We start from the raw sequence: 19,364 nt of genomic DNA, 5'->3' as shown, positions 1-19,364 counted from the left end.
TCAAAATTATGAGATGGAATGCTTTCTGGATGAAGTGGTAAGTATGTGAGGCAGGTAGCTTGGCCAAAAAAGGCAGGACTTTCATCAGAGGATGAACTTATTAGGACCTCACTGAGCAGGAAAGTAATTACCTTTAAGTCCTGTGTTCATGGGTTTCACTTGTGTTTGTATCAGGTGGCTTCAGAGAAATGTGGGGAGGGAATTTGTTCTGCCTGGACTGCCCTTAGGTGGCCCAGAGGGCAAAGAGGAGCTTTAACCTGGAGCTCTCCAAAAAGCTCATGGGATTTAACTCGGTGAATTTACTTCTCTAAGGCAAATAACCTCGACCTGGTGTCTGTCAGCAAGCAGCCTGTGCACACATTTCTCTGAGTGTATCTACCTCTTCGGAAACCTAGGAATTTTAACATTTTATCTGAACGTGGTTTAAAGGAAAATGCTACGGGGAAGATCATTGTCTGTGACCTCCTTGAGTGGTCTTCCTTTGTGGGATGTGCAAGAACTTCCAATAGAGGATTTGCTATTATTTGAAGTTGCCTGGGAAGTGACTAACAAAGGTTTGTAGTACTTTTTTTAAAGGCCACATATTTTTTTTTTTAGAAATAGATTTGAAATGATCATAACAAGAATTAGTTTTTAGTGGGCTGTCAATAAAATATTCCAAAGAACTCTGACATTTTGTAGCAAGTTTAGTTATTTTGGTAGGTAATGAAAACTTAACTAAGTGATTAAACTTAAGAGGGGAAGAATTGAGCTAATTTGTGAGTGTGTACATTTCAAGAAGGTAGAGAGGCTAAATGGTTATGAGCAGAAAATGAAATTGCCTAAGGTTTTTGGGGATGTATCTATGCATTTATTCTCCCCCTCTCTGAGGATTTCTTAGCCAAAAGAATAACTGAATGGCTTTAAGATTACATCTAATCAGATAAAATTAGATTCTTAATTACTCCATTATTATTCATTATTCATTTTTATTAATAATTATAAATTGTATGAATTATTAAACATATTTCCTGATCATTTGAGATAAGAGCCTGTTGAAGTAGGAAGGGCCATGTATTTAAATTCAAAAGATGGGCATTCCAATACCAACTTTACTCCTGGGTGACCATGGACAAGTCATTTAGCCCCTTGGGCCTCTGCTTTGTCGTCTGTAAAAACAGAGGATTGGATTTGATATTCTCTATGGTTCATTTCGGCTCCAAATTCTATTATCCCAATGAAAGTGGCAGCTAAACTCTCATACATTCTGCTCTACATAGGAAAATGTTGATATTTGCATTAATATGAAGAAATAATTGTTCTCTCATCAGTCTGATTACATGAAGACCATTAAAAGAAAAAAAAAAGAAAAAGGTGTGCTAATGGAGTGATCTACTAATAATTACTGATACCAGTTTCCTTTTAGATTCGTAGAAAATGGGATTCATAGTTTATAATGATTTTGCCTTATGGAGATATCATAAATGATTACTAAACTAAGGCTTCCTTAAGAAACTTTACAGAGAGACAATGAGAATATTGACAACAGTATTCACAATAAAATTTCAGTTCATTTCTTGATCATATAGCAGTTGAGGGGGATATGTATTTTGCAAAATTTTGGAGACTTCTAAATCATTGATAGGTAAACAGCAATCAGAATCTGAGTGATTTGAAGATTTCTACATGGTTGAAAATAATTATAAAGCACAAGATTTCTACAGTCCCTTCCAGTTGTAAGTTCCAGGATTTTGTGGTGAGATGGTAACAAATAAAATTGCTACCAGATATAAATTAAAGTCCTATAGTCCTATACAGTCCTAAACAGGCAGTTTAGGATTTTCATCTTCAAACTGGCTTATAAATATTAATCCATAAAGATTCTCATCAGTATAAATTTATAAATTAGTAAGTTCTATTTATGGAAAGTACTGTGAAATACTCTTAATTCTTTTTTTTTTCCTTTTGGAGGGTAATTGGGATTAAGTGACTTGCCCAATGTCACACAGCTAGTTTTTGTGTTAAGTGTCTGAGGTCGGATTTGAACTCAGGTCCTTCTGACTCCAGGGCTGGTGCTCTATTCACTGTGCCACCTAGCTGCCCCAATCCTCTTATTCTTTAATTCATAGGGAGATAGATCTATGGATGGCATAGATTTGTGGAAACTGTAGATCTTTGCATTATAAGTTTTGCAATATCCACTTAAATGCTAATTGCTCATATTTGACAGGAAACATGGCATGATGGATAAAAAGTCAACCTTGGAGTCTGGAAGACATGATTCAAGTCTTGCCTTTGACACATAAAAAATTCACTTAAAATTTTATTTCCATCGGCAATTCTTCAAGATTATTTAGGTCACTAATGAGATGCTGATGATCATGGTACAGGATGTTTTCATGGGTCTGGGAAAAAAAAAAAGATAACTTTCAAGTATGCTGTGCTTTCAGGATTCTAAAGTACTTTCCTTGAAATCTTATGGTGTAAATAATGCAAATAAATATTATTTTCTCAATATTAAAGAGGAGTAAACTGAGGCTTAGAGAGATTGTCTTGAATAGTGAAAGACAGGAATTGGACCTAGACCTCTTCTGAGTCCAAATCCCAGTTTTCTTCCACAACACCATGCACTTTCTAACTCAGCGGTACTTAAACACTTTCTGTCCAAAGTCCATGTTTTCACAGTCAATCTCTAGGGTACATTAATCCCAGATCCATGCAGTATGTGTGTGTGTTGGGAGTGGAAGGGAAGGGGGATGTTACTGGCATTGGGCAAGAGCTCAGGGAGGTGGGGAAGAAGGAGGTGGCTCTGCCAAATGGAACCAAAAGAAAGAGGTGATTTTTTTTTTAGCATCAGCAATCAATCCATCCCTTACCATTGTCCCTATGCCACCTCCCCATGCCCCTCCACTATTCCCCAGGCTAAGTCAATTCTACCCACCATATCTCTCTGTACAGATAGTATGTTACTTTTTGGAGATATCAGTCCTACCAATCAGTTGAGAAATTTTTTTATGACTGTATTATGTTCTGAGCACTGTGCTAAGCACTAGGCATAGAAAGAAAGTCAAAAGCACAATCCCTGTCCTCAAGGAGGTGATGGATGAGACAACATGATAACAACTCTATACAGACAAGGTGCACCTTCCAGGCATGGTGGACAATTAGTGAAAAGACTCAGAGTTAAAATCAGTAAATGGAGTGTTTATGGACTGACAAAAATAAATGTAGCTCTAGTCTTGAATTTGTAGAATAAAAAGGAAAAAAACTGGGAAGAAATGAAGGGGTCAGATTGTGAAAGGTTTTAAATGCCAACCAGAGGATTTTTATATTTGATCCTAAAGGCAATAGAAATCCTTCTGGAATTTAACAGTGGTTGCAATGATCTTTATCCCTACTCCAAATTTCTCAACCTAAGCTTCCAAGGTCCTTCCCTAGTTACAGCTTTGACAAATTCCTTCCTTTATGATGTTGGTTTACATAATCCAACAAGCTTTTCAGGCTCTGAGCCGCACCACAGATGATTCTGGGAAGTAAAAGGCAGTTAGCCATTATGAAGTCTTATTATTTACTAGTTGGGAAGATCAAGATCACATCATTAACACATTACCTCTATTGGATGGATTCACTCATAAGTTCTATGTTTTGTTTTGGAGGTCAGCTGGAGAACGTGGTCTTAGAGTTTGGGGAAATTGATATTATACTTATGGTGATTGTTTTCCATAACTCCAATTATTCTTCTCCATCACATATGGCCATAAGTAGAGGTGAAGGAGTCATGACTACAGCCCCTTGAGAGTGTTTATTGTAAGGGTTGTTTATCATACTTTCTTTTTTCAACCACTGGCTTATAAATATTAATCCATAAGTATTAGGGCATAAATATTAGAGGCACTCTACTTCCTAATAATTTGCCAGATATGGGGGGGCACCATTGTAAAGTATTATTCTTATAGCAAACCAGGCAGAGAATGAATCCTCATGATTACTAAAGAAATGAGCTTAATAGAGATTTGTTTCATTGAATTCTAAATGTTAGCCATCAAATGAGTTCATTTGAATGAGAAAGAATGAAATAGTAAACTTAAAATTAATGAAACCATTATAAACTTTTTTAAACAGTTGGTGGCATCTATACTGTAATCCAGACCAAGGCAAAAACAACAGCAGATGAATGGGGAGAAAATTATTGTCTGATTGGTCCATATTTTGAACACAATATGAAGACCCAAGTGGAAGAGTGTGAGCCTCCAAACCCTGCAATTAAAAAAGCAGTGGATGCAATGAATTTGCATGGGTGCCAGGTACTATGCTTCCCTTAAGAACTAAAAAAGAACAAAGAAAATTTTAAGGAAGTGAGTAAAATTATAGCCTCTAACTGTAGAAGGAGCAATAAACTAACCCCTGCCACCATAAAAGTTAGGTTAATTTTTCCCTAAAAGGTACTGAAACTATCCTTTAGATTTAACTGGCTTGGGGGCTTAAAATCTCAGATGCTCATATAGCTTCTGGATGCCTAAGTGCAAAAGGAATGCAAGGAGCTCCAACTGCCCGATTGGTGAAAGACCATGGACAGCTCAAGCAGCTGAGTTCAGCTTAGCTGAATCAACTTGAGATGTCCTCTGTGCCATTCTTGTTACGTATCTTTCTCCGGCTTTGGCTACGTAAATGTCCTTTTGAATGTACCGAGTGAACTACCACAGAACCAGCCTGAGAAAGGCCCAACCACAACACCTATGGAAAACCACTTAGTCATATTAATGAGCTACCTTTTTTTGACCTGCCCACAATGAGATCACAATAGATAGAAGACTGAACTAGGACTGAATTTCTGTATTATGTTATTTCTAAAACTCCTTACTAAACTTATGCTGCAGAATAGTCCTTTGGGAAAGGCAGTATTATAGGTCATTTTAAAAATAGGATTTATAATAATGGAAGTCTGAAAGGTTAAATTCTGAGTAGACAAAAGGAACCATTCTATACTCTTGCGATTTTTCTTCATGCTCTTCATTGATTTATGAGCATATCACCAGAAGTGACAGGAACAAAACATTTCCTGGGTACAAAACATTCTAGGCAGCTTAGCTGAGTATCTAGGACAAATGTTGTCATTTATCTTCTTTTGTACAAAGAAGCAAATGTGAAATGCCAGTATAGACAATGTGTTATAGGACTTCAGAGAAAGGACAGACAACTGTGGCCTATGGGGGTAGAGGGCAGCCATATGAAAATTGGGGGAGGAATAAGGGAGAAAGGTTCTGAAAGACTCCAACAGAAGATTATCTCTGTTGAGACTTAAGCAGAATGGGGGAAAGGAGGGGTTGGAAACAGTAGGATTTAAATAAGTTAGAGAAGAAGGGAAGTCATTTTAGAAAGGTCTAACTATATACAAGCAATATTTGCTTTGGAATGATCAGAAGAAAATGAGCATTTATCTAATTTAATGCATGGATAAAACTTGGATAATATAGATGAATGGAAATTAGCACAGCTCATTAAGTTGTCTTTTTCAAACAGGTATTTCAATCAGGTCTAAAAAAATGATTACTACAGCTTTCTATTCAACTTGGAAAATCATTTTCTACTAATCAAAAGTTATATTCATTCACTAATCACAAGTTTTTCTTACTTGCATAATGAACAGGTTCATTTTGGAAGATGGCTCATAGAAGGGAGCCCTTACGTGGTGTTGTTCGATATAGGATATTCTGCTTGGAATCTGGACAGATGGAAAGGAGATCTCTGGGAAGCATGCCACATAGGAATCCCTTACCATGACCGGGAAGCTAATGATATGCTTATATTTGGGTCATTAACTGCCTGGTTCTTAAAGGAGGTACCACTACCACATAGTGTAATAAAGGGGTGTAATAAAGCTACTTTCATTTTCAGACACAGTAGATTAGTTCACAAGAATGATTTCACAAGAGGCACATGGTCTAAGAGGAAGCTGGCAGTATGGGAAAGAGTACTGGGTTAGCGGTCAGGGGCCATGATTTCCAGTCTCAGCTCTACCACTAACTTATGATACTATTCTGGGCAAATCATTCTTTCTCTATAGCTCTCATTTAGAAAATGAAGGAGTTAAATTAAAGGATGTCTAATATCCTTAACTACACTGAAACTCTATTCTTTTTTAGCTTAAGCAAATTAAATGATTATGCAATTATTGTCTGACCTAAGACCTTTTCAAAGGAACTTGAAAAAAATGATTTTAACTTGTATAAATTCTGATTTCTGGAGCACAGCCAAAAATAGAAATACCATGCCACTCTACCTCTGTTCTAAGCTTTCTCCTGATTTTAGAAAACTACAGATATGCAAACCAAACTAGCATTTTAAATCTTTTTTTCACAGCCCTGCCCGCTCATTGGCATTTTAAAAAAATCTCTAGGTCATTATTTTACTGATATAAAAGTCAGCCTGCACAATCAAGGAGAAACAGATGTATAAATCTGGTAGTAATCTATATAAGTTATCAGAGAGGCAATAAGGATTAGTGAGCTGAGAACTGACCTTGGAATCAGCAAGACCAGAGACCAAATTTTGTTACTGCAAGGGTGAGCCTGGCCAAATCACTTGAACTTTCAGTGCCCCAGGCAACTCTCTAACACACTAAGTTATAGATTAATCGCCCATCTGCAACAGTAGAAAGAGCTACCACACCAAGGAGCATGAGACCAATAAAATCACAGGTCTGGAAAAAAATACCCACAACAAAATACTAATACTATTGTCTTAAATTATCAAAAGCAAGTCTATACATTTAATATTTACAATACTAATTTTAAATTTGAAAGTAGCATCAATAAGATATTTTAAAAAATATTCATGGTATTCAGTGATGATAATGATGATGTAACATACTGAAATGAAGAGTTATGTTTTAAGTACAAAGCTTTGATGTCTTTTTAATAATTTTGCTAATTTTCCATTCAGAACTATAGTAACAAATGTTTAACATTTCAGACTTGATGCTGTGTCATATGTACTCAGCATTGACTCAGCAACAACAACAAAGAGAGGGGAATGGGGAGACTTGAGGCAGGTAGACCAACCAGATGTGCAACAATACAGATGTGAGGTGACAGTGGCCTTCACCAGGGTGTTGGCTGTATGAATGGAGAGAAGGGGAAGCATACGAGGATGTTTCAGAGGTAGAAATGATAGGACTTTGCAATAGATTGGCTATGTGAAGTGAGTGAGAGTGAGGAGTCAAGGATGATGCCAGCACTGGGAGTCTGGGAGACTATGAGAATAATAGTACGTACAACAGTAATAAGAAAAATAGGAAGAGGGAAGGAGAAAAGGCAATGAGTTCAGTTTTAGACATATTGAGTTTAAGATGTCCACAGGATATCCAATTTGAGGCATACAATTGGCAGTTGAAAATGCAAAACTCAGAGTCAGGTGAGAGGTTAAGACTGGATAAATAGACCTGAATCATCTGCAGAGATAATTGGACTCCATGGGAACTGATGAGATCACCAAGAAAAATAGTATAGGGGAGCAGAATCGGGAAAACGGTGCACACAATTACAGACACATTGTATCTGTGATGACTGACTGATAGATTGGGCTCCTCTCAGCAATGCAAGGCTATAAGACAACTCCAAAAGACTCATGAGGAAAGGGCCATCCACATCCAGAGAAAGAATTATGGAGTCTGAATGCAGATTGAAGCAAACGACTTTCGTGCTCTCTTTTTTGTTTTGTTTCTTTTTTCTCATTGTTCACTCCATTGGTTATAATTCTTCTTTACAACTTGACTAATGTTGAATGTGAAGGTATTTGTAGGATATATTTCCGATTGCATGCCACCATAGGGTGAGAAGGAGGAGAGGAAGGGAGAGAAAATTTGGAACTCAAAAACATGTGGAGAGTTCAAATCTGGCCTCAGACACTTAATACAAAAACTAGCCATGTGATCTTGGGTAAGTCACTTAACCCCAATTGCCCTCCAAAAAGCAACAAAACAAAACAAAACAAAAATGTGGAACTGAATGCTGTAAACTAAAAGTAAATGAACAAAAAAAGAAAAATAGTATAAAGGAGAAGAGAAGAGGATGAAGAGAGAGCTGTGGAGTATAGCAAAGGTTAACAAGCATCACCTGAATGACAGGTCCAGCAAAGGAGACTGAAAAGAAGCAATTGTTCAGGTAAGAGGAAAGCTAGAAAAGAACAGTATAATGAAAACCGAGAGGAGAGCATTAAGAAAAGAACGATCCACAATGTCACCAACTGCAGAGAGGTAAAAAATGATAAGGATTGAGAAATAGTCATTAGATTTGGCAATTAAGAGATTATTAGTAATTAGAGAAGAGCTTCAGTTGAATTATGAGGTCAAAAACCAGACTGAAGAGAATTTAGAAGACAGTGAGAGGAGAGGAACTAGAGGCACCCATTGTAGCTGGCATTCTCAAGTTTAGCCATGAAAGAGAGGAGAGGTAGAGGGCAATAAGAAAGGCCTGAGTATACCTTTAGATAGTAGGGAAGCAGCCATTAGACAGGAAAATATTGAAGATTAGTGAGAAAATGGGGGTGATGGGAGGGAGCATTCTGTAGGAAAAAGATACCATCAAATGGAATCAACAGTGCATATTCAGTGGCTTGCCTTGGTAAGGAGAGGTGCTACCTCTCCATGTGGGAACAGGGGTGAAGGAGAAGACAGAAGGGGAAATCATTTGAGTAAGGTGAGATAAGGGACAAGATGGAAGAATTCTAAGAAAATAGTCTCAATTTTTTTTTTAGTGAAGTGTGAGGCAAGGTTTTCAGCTGAGAAAGGTGATGAGGACCAGCTGTCACTGGTGAGTAAAGGTCACCTTGTGATTTATGGGGAGCAAATGTAATAACTGTAAGCAGCAAAGGTGAGCAAGAAGTTTTCTGACTCCCTCATACAAGAGACGAGTATGAATAAAAAAATTTTCATTAGTCACTGTGATAACTGGGATAATGGGAATTGTGTTCAATTAGAGAGGTGTAAAAAGATTACCTTGCTGCAGTGAGGGTCCAGGTAAGATTATGAAACTTAAATTTGTACTGTTCTCAGTTAGCATGGTTTTGTGTTTTTCTCTAGCATCATTCAGCAATATATGAATAATCTGAAGGCAACAGATTGTGAGAGGAATCCAAGGATGAGACTTGACAAAGCATGAGCATTAATAGAATAAAATCACAAGAGACTCAAGTGTAGAAGATAGAGTAGAATTGAGCTGGTTCACTGGTTCATTAAGACAGTTTCAAACTAAAATAGAAATGGGATCTACTAGATGGTATATAATAATCCCTATAGGTACAGGTTGACTTGGAAAATCACATATTAGCATTATCTATGTTTGATTGTATTTTTATTTATTTTGTTAACTATTTCCTATTATATTTTAATCTGGTTCAGATCTTACTTGGGAGTACTGGGGGCTGCAGATGGCCCATGGGTGGCATGTCTGACACCTCTGCATTAAATGGTTGAGATAGCAAAGGGAGGAAACTGAAGCTTGATCATGAAATAGCCTAGAAATGAGGCCTTGTAAGGATGAAGAACAGGGTTGTGGGTTACAAGGTAGAGAGGAAAAAGAAAGTGATAAAAGATTATAATTAGATAAAGGAATTTTGTAGTTCATGAATGTAGAAGTGGAAAAATTGTGGATGTTGAGGTTATAACCATCTCTGTGCATGATAGAGGTGGAAGAGCATACTAGATTGGTCATTTGAAATGAATAGATTGAAGAACTGGGACATTAGAATGTTTGATGGAGTATCAATATCTATGCTGAAGATCTGTAGCATGAAGGCAGGATTTGGAGTATAGAGAAAGAATGTGAGGCAGACGCTGAACCCATTGAGGAAGGAGGGAGTGTGTCCTGAGCATTAGTACATAAATGCTACCAGAAAACTGGATCATAAATTTGGATTGAATGAACCTCAAAGCAGGAGAGGCTACTGAGATGTAGTGATAATAGTGCATGTAAGTACTGACTGCAAATGTAGTGACTGTAAGCAGCAATGGGGAGCAGGACGTTTTCTGACTCTCTCACCACAGCCAGTGAGTCTGGGAGTATGAGTAAAAGTGAAACTGGTATTGGAAAAGGTGAGAGTCAGGTGAGTCTGAGGCTGAGTTTTATCAATGGTTGCTTTCCTCTGTAACCTTAACCAACCAATCAATTAATCAATGAGCAAACATGAAGGACCTACTCTGAGCTAGGAGCTGAAGAATTTGAAAGTCTTCAGCTAGAGCCCATCCTCCCTTGAAAATCATCAGTGAATTTAATGAATGTGAAGCAACCCTGACATCTAAGTCTTTACACAGGAAAGTAACTCTCTGAATTTAATAATGAAGCTTTAGATAATCTTGTCCCTGGTGAGTCAAGGTCACATTGTGGTTTGGGGAACTAAACGGGGTCTTTCCCCCTTCATTTCATTTTCTGAAATATCTATTGACTACTACCCAATCACATTAGAAGGCAAAATGGAAAGAATGTTTATTTCAGAGGTATCAGACCCTGGTTCAAGTTTTGGCTTAACTTTTGTGATCTTAAGCTTAATCTCTTTAGGTCTCCCTTTTCTCATCTGTAAAGATTTCTTAAAGCCCTAAATCTGATTCTCTGATAAAATATGCTGCTAAGGTAAGCAACCCCTCCACCACAAGATTTATAAAATATTAGAGCTGAGAGGAACCTTAGAGGCTTAAATCCTACTTCTTACTTAGCAATTTTAGATTATTTCTAGAACCCAGGACTCCCGGTTTCTAGGTCAATTTTCCCCCCATTTCATTATGCTATTCTTTCCAGTATGGACTCCCATGATCTTAACATTGATTACTATGTGGGAAGATCAATATCTTAAAATACACCAACCAAATCATCCCCAATCCCTCCCAATACAGGTTAATATTCAACTAAACTCCATCCAGTCACCAGGCTTCCTTGATTATGTTGAGTGTTTTGCAATTATAACTCTTACTCTCATCTCCCTTCACATAAGAGACAAGGCAAAACTGAAAAGGAAGAATGCTTTTGGTTCCATTATAAAAGTGGAGGAAGAGTGGATATTGGCAAAACAGCCTGATCCAATGGAGTTAGAAGACCTAGATTTGTTACTAAATGTGTTATCTTCCTACTGCTACTATCATTAACATTTATAGTGTTTACACTATTCTAAGAGCTTTACAATTACTATCTCATTTGATCTTCACAACAACCCTGGGAAGGAGATGCTATTATTATTACCCCCACTTTAGAGATGAGGAAACTGAGGCATACAGAGGTTAAGTGACTTGCCCAAGGTCACACAGCTAATAAGTGTCTGAGTCCAGATTTGAACTCCAATCTTCCTGACTCCAGACCCAGTGCTCTCTCCACCATACCACCATACCACCATCTAATCTCTCTGTGCTTCAATTATATAATCTATAAAATAAAGAACAATGAATTCCTATAAACAAGTTTTTATGAGAAGAAAATTATATAAACCTGTAGATCTGAAAATATTTGGAAATTTTAGTGTTTTTTTTCCTTCCTGTATCAGGTAACTGACAATGTGGGTGACAAACATGTCATTGTTCAATTTCATGAATGGCAAGCTGGAACTGGACTAGTTCTTTCTCGAGCCAGGAGACTTCCTATTGCCACAATATTTACAACTCATGCAACATTGCTTGGAAGGTACCTCTGTGCAGCAAATGCTGATTTCTACAACCACCTGGATAAGGTAAAATAATCCTCTTTTGTTCCTTCCTTCCCCTTCTTCCCACCTCTTCCCCCTTCCTTTTTGATTCTTATGATGATCAGAATTATTGATTCCAAATTTTCAGAAGCCAGATTGTAGAACTTAACCAGTGTTCATAACCATGCTCCTCAAGGAAAATCAGACATCTAGTATATGGCACATGAAATATGGCACAATTGTCATCTTTCAAAGAAAACATCTTTTGGGGCCATACAACTTAAATCATAGGAAGTATTTGGAAGGTTTGTGGAGGATCCAATGTTATGGGGTGTCCTCAGCTTCTTCCACTTTTGATATGATGGGTATTTGGGTATGATGATGGGTATCATTATCCTGTCAGTGGAGAGAATGCTAAAGAATGCTCTCAGTTTCTCACTTTTGTTGATAATGCTATAATTAATGTAAGTGGCAATGGCGGCAGCTAAGTGGCATGGTAGAAAGACTGCTGGGTCTGGAGTCAGGAAAACTCCCTTTCCTAAGTTCAAATTAGGCCTCAGACACTTACTAGCTATGTGACCCTGGGCAAGTCACTTAGCCTTGTTTGTGTCAGTTTCCTCATCTGTAAAATGAGCTGGAGAAAGAAAGGGCGAACCACTCCAGTACCCCCAAAATGATTTGGGGATAAAGCATACACAATAGCTGATGGGAATTGGGGGGTTTCTCTCTTCCTTCAGTCCTGATAATACTACCTTTATCAACACCCTGGGCATCAAGGAGATTGTAGGCACCTGCCTGTCAGTATGAGCCCTCTCTCCTCCCAACCCTAAATAAACAAGTGGCTGGGACTTCATAGGATGGGGGTCAGTATCTACTGTTTACTTTTAATTCTTTTGGGGGTAAATATGGTATGTAAGTAATGGGAGGGGGAAATACTGAAACCTGGACCATAATTCAAGGTAGGCAAACCATGTATGCCTCAGTGGTCATGCTTTTATGTGTACTCCCTTTGCAAGTGAACCCAACACCATTTGCCATGGTTAATTCCATTTGGCATCCTTCCATTTTATGTGACCAGTTGGGTAGTCTGTCTTTCTGCATATTTATTTAGTCCTTCAGAGTAACTATGTGGTTCTAATCTCAAATTTTCTAATGACTGACCTGGCTAAATGATCTCTTCTCCCTGATGCATAGATATTCTCACCTGTCAAATAAGGAAGTTGCAATAGATGAATTCCAAGGCCCCTTCCAGCTCTAATAGTCTATGATTCTATGAAATAGAGCACAGGTGTGTTTGGGGGTTGGGTGGATGGGGGCATGTTCCAATGATGAGAATAAAAAGTAGTATTTTCATTTCAAAGATATTCACCATGCAAGAGAGTTCATACTAACAAGACTTAGCATTTATAAAGCCATCAGTGATAACTTTCCTGGATAAAAAAGGTCAACATGACCCAAAGGCAAGATGATAAACATAAAGAATTCATTTAAAATATACTCATTAAGGAATTTGATAGGCAGCAAGTTCTTCAGAGAATTTTCTAGCTGCTTCCTAGAAGGTGATTACTAAGGTCAAACCAGTGATCTGTGACAAGCCTAGTGGACATATCTGACTTTTGTGATATCTGAAGGGCACAGGACATTTTTTTTCTTTTAAAATCAATTAAAGTTGATTTAGTAGTAATAGTAAGGTAAATAGTAACAATAAATACTAAGTCAAAGTATACCTTGGACCTACCTAATTGCTTCCCCTTCAGAATTACTTTTCTCAATATGGATTCAGAACAAGACATTCATATTATAATTTTATTCTTTTGGGAAAAGGAAGTAAACTTATATTTATTGATTTCATACTGCTTATTTTATGTTACTATTATTATTTGTCATAGAATAAAAATAATACAATGAAAAATCTAAGAATTCCTATAATGAGCTTAAATTCTATTATAGGCGAAGCATAGAAGAACATCAGGTTATATATATATATATATGTAATTTAATATATATAAAATTTATATATATATATATTTATAGGCATTTTTTAAAGAATTAGTGGTGCTAAATGTTTGGTTTCCCTTTGTAGGAACCTGAACCAGCCCCAGTTAAGTTGAGTAGGAAGGCAAACTAAGGTATGGTGATAGACAAGCACAAGAAAAATATTCAACTTTTACAAGGGTAGAAGGAATGAATTTTATTCTATTTAAGAGTTAATTGGAACTGATTAAAATTTTTTTTATTTGCCTCTTATGGGGAACACTAACCAACTCACAAGTTTCATAAAAATCTGTTATCTAAGACAGCATTGTCAGTTTGTGAGACACTTGTATTTTTTTTCCATTTTTTTAAACAATTCTTTTTAAAGTTTTAAGTTCCAAATTCTATTCCTCCTTCCCTCTCTCCCTTCCCCCTTCTCTGAGACAGTAAGCAATAGATATAGGTTATCCATGTAAAATTAGGTAAAACATTTGCACATTAGTCATTTTGTACAAGAAGACTTGAATAAAAGAAAAAAACGAAGGAAAGAAAGTGAAAAAATAGTATGATTCAGTCTATATTTAATCAATATTAGTTCTTTCTCTGGAGAAAGATAGGATGTTTCATTTTTAGTCTTTTGGGATTGTCTTGGATCTTTGGATTGCTAAGAATAGCTAAGACAGCTGCTAATTCATTCACAATTTTTCTTCAAACAATATTGTTACTGTGTTGAATGTTGTCCTGGTAATTTTCACTTCACTATGCATCAGTTTATTTAAGTGTTTTGAAGTTTTTTCTGAAATCCTCCGGTTTGTCATTTCTTATAATACAATAATATTGCATTACAATCCTATACCACAATATGCTTAGCCATTCCCCAATTGATGAACATCCCTTTGATTTCCAATTCTGAACCACCACAAAAAGAGCTACTACAAATTTTTTGCACAAATAGGTCCTTTTCCCATTTTTTGGATGTCTTTGGGATAGCAGTGGTATTGTTGGACCAAAGGGTATGCACGATTTTATGACCCTTTGGTCATAGTTCCAAATTGTTCTCCAGAATTGTTAGATCAGTTCACAATTCCACCAAAAATGCATTAGTGCCCCAGTTTTTCCACATCCCCTCCAATATCCAACATTTTCCTTTTTTGTTATATTAAATACTTTGACAGGTATGAGGTGGTACTTCAGAGTTGTTTTAATTTGCATTTCTATGATCAATAATAATTTAGAGCATTTTTAAATTTGACAATAGATAACTTTGATTTTTTTGTCTGAAAACTGCCTGCTCATATCCTTTGACCATTTATCAATTGAGGAATGACTTGTATTTTTTTTAATAATTTTGACTCAGTTCTCTATATATTCGAGAAATAAGGCCTTTGTCAGAGATACTTCACACTTGTGAATTTGCTGAGACAAGGGGGGGGGGCATTTATTCACCTTTAATCCCCATCAGTCAATGCATCTGTCCATCCAATCTCCCAACTATGATGACATAGGAATATCACTACAGCCAGAAGCATCCTGACATTTCCTTTTACTTTTATAGTCCATTGTCTTGAATGTACATGGAGTAAATTCATTCCCAGATTAAAAGGTGGGGGTAGTGCTGTTTCAGAGTGAGGAGAGGTAGAAGCATTCTTAAACAACAATTCTCTTGATTCTGGCTTCCCACTTCCAATCAAGCCTTATGATCCTTATGCCCAAATAGAGGCCCTTTCCTTGGATAGCCAAGTGGTACAGTAGATAGAACATCAGGTTTGGAGTCAGGAAGATCTGAGTTCAAATCTGGCCTCACATACTTACTAACTGTGAACCAGGGCAAGTCACTTATCCTCTATTTGCCTCAGTTCCTCATCTGTAAAATGGGGATCCACTAGAGAAGGAAAATGGCAAATCACTCCAGTATCTTTGCCAAGAAAACCCCAAAGTCTGTAGGCTCCTGTAAGAGTTGGACATGACTGAACAACAGGACCACACCTTCCTTCAGTCAGTCAATAAACATTTATTAAGCACCTCTTATGTACATCAGTTCATGTAAGTTTTTCAGGCACTGTGCTAAAGACTATGAGGATACAAATAGAAGCAAAAACAGTTCCTTTAGTCAAGAAGCTTATAATCTAATGGGGGAAAACAATATATAACAAGAAGTTGAAAAGTAGGGGGAGGGGGAGAAGAGGTACAATTCTTCAAGGGTGGCTCTGCAAGTCTATGACTTCTTCCCAGTGTCATAGATTCTCAGAATTGGAAAGGACCTCATAGGCCTCGAGCCCACCCTAAACCTGAGCTTGGATTCCCTCTACAATGTCCTAAACAAGTGCTTGTGCAAACTTTGTTTGAAGACTATAAGTTAGGAGGAAACTACTACAGGCAGTCCCTTTTTATCTCTAATTGTCAGGAAATTTTTCTTGACTTCAAAACTAAAGTTACCTTCTGGCAACTTAGGATCATAGATTTCAAGCTGAAGGGGGTCTTAGAAGTCATTTAGCACCCCTCTAACCACATACCCATTTTACAGATCAGGAAATTGGGTCCCACAGAAGTTAAATGACCCTGGGTCATAACAACTTTTAAGTCCTTAACTCCCTTCTTAAATCATGGACTTGACTGTTCCATGGAATGTATGCCTCAGTACAAGAGCAATAACTCATATAACTTTATGATTTTCTCACATCAGTCCTATGGCATAGGCAGTATAACTCTTATTGTCACCATTTTGCAGATTTGGAAAGCGAGCCTCATAAAATTTAAGTGACTTGCCCAAGGTTACACAACTAGTAAATTCCAAGATACCTTGTTAAATCACGGTACTTAACTGCTGACCTCAGTCAACACAACTTTCCTTCATAGGTCAATGTGCAGCAATAGCTGATTCTCTGTTGTAACATCTGTTAGTTCAACCGTCTGCCCAGCATCAATTAGCTTCTAATTATGGCCTTGCCTTGCTATAATGTTCTTGGGAGGCATCTCTGCTTCCTTTTCCATATTAAGCCCAGATCGGCCCAGCCTCTGAAATGTTCTCTCCCCATCATCAGCACAAATTTTCTGATACCTTCTTTGTCCTGACCTGACCAAGTGCTTGCTCAAAACCAGGTCCAATTAACCATCCTGAACACAGAACTCAGAGAAGTAGAGCTTAAAGCACCTGAGATATTATATGTTCCAACATACTTGTTTCAAAGATGGAGAAAGAAAATGAAACCCAAAGGAAGTGAATTGCACTGGATAATAAACTGATCATTGACAGGGCCAGAAGCTAGAATTCAGCTCTTCTGATCTTATCCAGTGACTTCCAGGGCTCTTTTTATTATACTTCATTCCTTCTCAACAATTGAATTGGTTGTTCATTCTTTCTAATTCTTTGTGACTCCTTTTGGGGGGGGGGGGTTTCTTGGCAAAGATACTGGAATGGTTTGCCATTTCCTTCTCCAGGTCACTTTACAGGTGAAGAAATTAAGGCAAACAGGGTTAAGTGACTTGCCCAGGGACACACAGTTAGTAAGTGTCTAAGGTCACATTTGAACTCAGATCTTCCTGAGCCCTGGCCCAGTGCTCTATCCACTGACATTGACCCACTTAGTTGTCTCCTCAACAACTGTGTAAGGCTTATCAGCCTCATTCTCACTTAACCATTCACAACTGCAGGCCTACCCTGGCTCACACTCACCAGGACAGAAAGAGATTCAGAGAATACAATGGCTCATTTTACTTTATCCAAAGTCTGAGGAGGCAGACTATCTCAAATAGTACCTATATTTTCAATTTATGTTATTCTCTCCCAGAAATTTAAAATAATATATGTACACAGAATCTGACTATCTTTCATTGTTATAATAGTATAAAAATACCCATGAATATAAGAACTGTGTAACCCTGTCCCCAAGAAGAGTAACCCAGTGCCAAGTAAGGAAAAAGAAGGGTAAAACTTGCATGGCCTATGTTGATAGGTAACTTAGCCCTTATTGGTAGGGTTGGGAGCAGAGACAGATTATTGGTTGCTATTTAGTATAAGTTGAAGATTTTTTATATTGTATACCTGCATCTGAAACATGCTAGCAAATCACTTGCAAGGTAAAGAGATATGACTTATGACATATCAGCCCAAGAATACTATCTTATTTTAAAAAACACTCCTACCTCAGGGCCTACTAGGTACCAGTGAATTAAATGGTAGGTTGACTTTCCATCTACTTGTACTAGAGAACCATGTGTATTAGGAACTGGACTCACTGACTCACTGAGTGTGTGTAACTTAAGGTCAATGCCCCAGGTTTTGAGAATTTAAGTGACATTTCCTTCACTCCACCGCTTTAAAAATTTGGGGGATTACAAAACTGAAAAGAGAGATTAAGTCTAATCTGTCCATTAAAGCCCAGGAACACACTAGAAATGACAGTTCCTTATTACTGATAGGACAAGAACTCTCTCTCATATTCTCCAAAAATGTCACTAAGCTCTAGACCAAGCTAAAAGTCTATAGAACAGCTGCAGTGTAAATTGTTACTTTAAATTATCATTTTATAACATCTGAATAGTGATTTACATTTTGAAAAGTACTTTCATATATATTATCTTATTTAGTCCTCACAACAAACTCTCCCAGACAAAGCAGGGGACATTATTCTCACTTTAAAGATGGGTTCTTAGCACCTACCATGCCATATGACCTTCAGCAAGAAACTTGACCTTCCTCATCGTTTATTCCTTACCCATAAAACAGTAGGATTCCTTGCTGTTCTAACAGCCTGTGAGCTCATAGCATTACCAGGCAAAACTTAAAAGTGGCAAAATTATAGAAGGATCTCATTAGAGGGATAATAAGGCAATGGTAGAGTTTAATAGCATCTGCCTTGACGTATGAACTTTTTATATTGCTACTACCTAAAAGAACCACCACTCAAATAAAAGTGAAAACAGTTCATTTTTTATAGCCTATTAAGGTTACCAGGGAGTTGGAAAATAGCAGCAGGATCTAACAACTTATTTCTATGTAAATAGCCAATAGTAGAATGCTTTACAATTAATTTAATGAGGCATAAAGTGATCATGCAGGCCATAAACTTAGGGAAATCATTTTACTTCTATGAAATAAGATTAATGATTATCTCTTATGCGGGGTTGAGTTTTAGCCTACAATGTTTATGGGCAATATCCTCAGACATTATGAGAATTTAGGGTCTCAAGGGAAAGAAATAGTCCAATTTCTTTTTAAAATGTGGGAAATGAATGTGCTAGGCAGCTATAGAGTGTTAATATTATGTCAGTTTTTTGTTAAATGATTAAAATAGGAAGTAAAGAAATAATTTTTATAGTTAATAGCTTTAAAAAATTTTTATTACAATCCCTCCCCCCTTCCTTGCCAGCCTGGTAAAGCTTAAGAATCTATTCTCAGAATTATGTTAAGTTACAAAATAAAATACATAAAATTACAAAGGAAACCAATTATATTTAAATACAGTTATCACAGTATATTTTTAAACATAGAGAGGCCTCAGGTTAAAAACCCCTGATTTTGCTGAACTTTCAAAAATAGTATCTTTGATTTCAATCTAATAAGTGAGATTCCTTTTTCTATATTTGATTAAATCTCTTTCAAAGGTTTTCAGCATGTTCGTGGACCTAAGACTTGATGAAGTAGGGATTACTACCAGAGAAGGGGAAATGTGGAATTGTATATGTGTGTGTGTCTGTCTGTGTGTGTGTGTGTGTGTGTGTGTGTGTGTGTGTGTGTGTGTGTGTGT

General features: G+C 37.1%; 1 protein-coding gene across 1 annotated transcript in view; it reads left to right on the top strand.

Annotated features, from left to right (window-relative positions):
* Window positions 1-390: 390 nt before the first annotated feature.
* The window catches only part of LOC138176086 (glycogen [starch] synthase, liver), a gene marked incomplete at its 3' end in the record, with an annotated part of 53,144 nt that continues 34,170 nt past the window's right edge, over window positions 391-19,364 (top strand). Inside the window, exons 1-4 of the mRNA XM_069106816.1 lie at window positions 391-554; window positions 4,102-4,283; window positions 5,627-5,818; window positions 11,506-11,688. Coding sequence (XP_068962917.1) covers window positions 434-554; window positions 4,102-4,283; window positions 5,627-5,818; window positions 11,506-11,688 — 678 coding nt within the window. The remainder of the gene's footprint in view (window positions 555-4,101; window positions 4,284-5,626; window positions 5,819-11,505; window positions 11,689-19,364) is intronic.

This window comes from Petaurus breviceps, unplaced genomic scaffold (genome assembly GCF_028583685.1).
Source record: "Petaurus breviceps papuanus isolate PSGF00001 unplaced genomic scaffold, PetGlider_PUasm1.0 81, whole genome shotgun sequence".
NCBI classification, from domain to species: Eukaryota; Metazoa; Chordata; class Mammalia; order Diprotodontia; family Petauridae; genus Petaurus; species Petaurus breviceps.
This window is presented reverse-complemented; position numbering and strand designations above follow the sequence as displayed.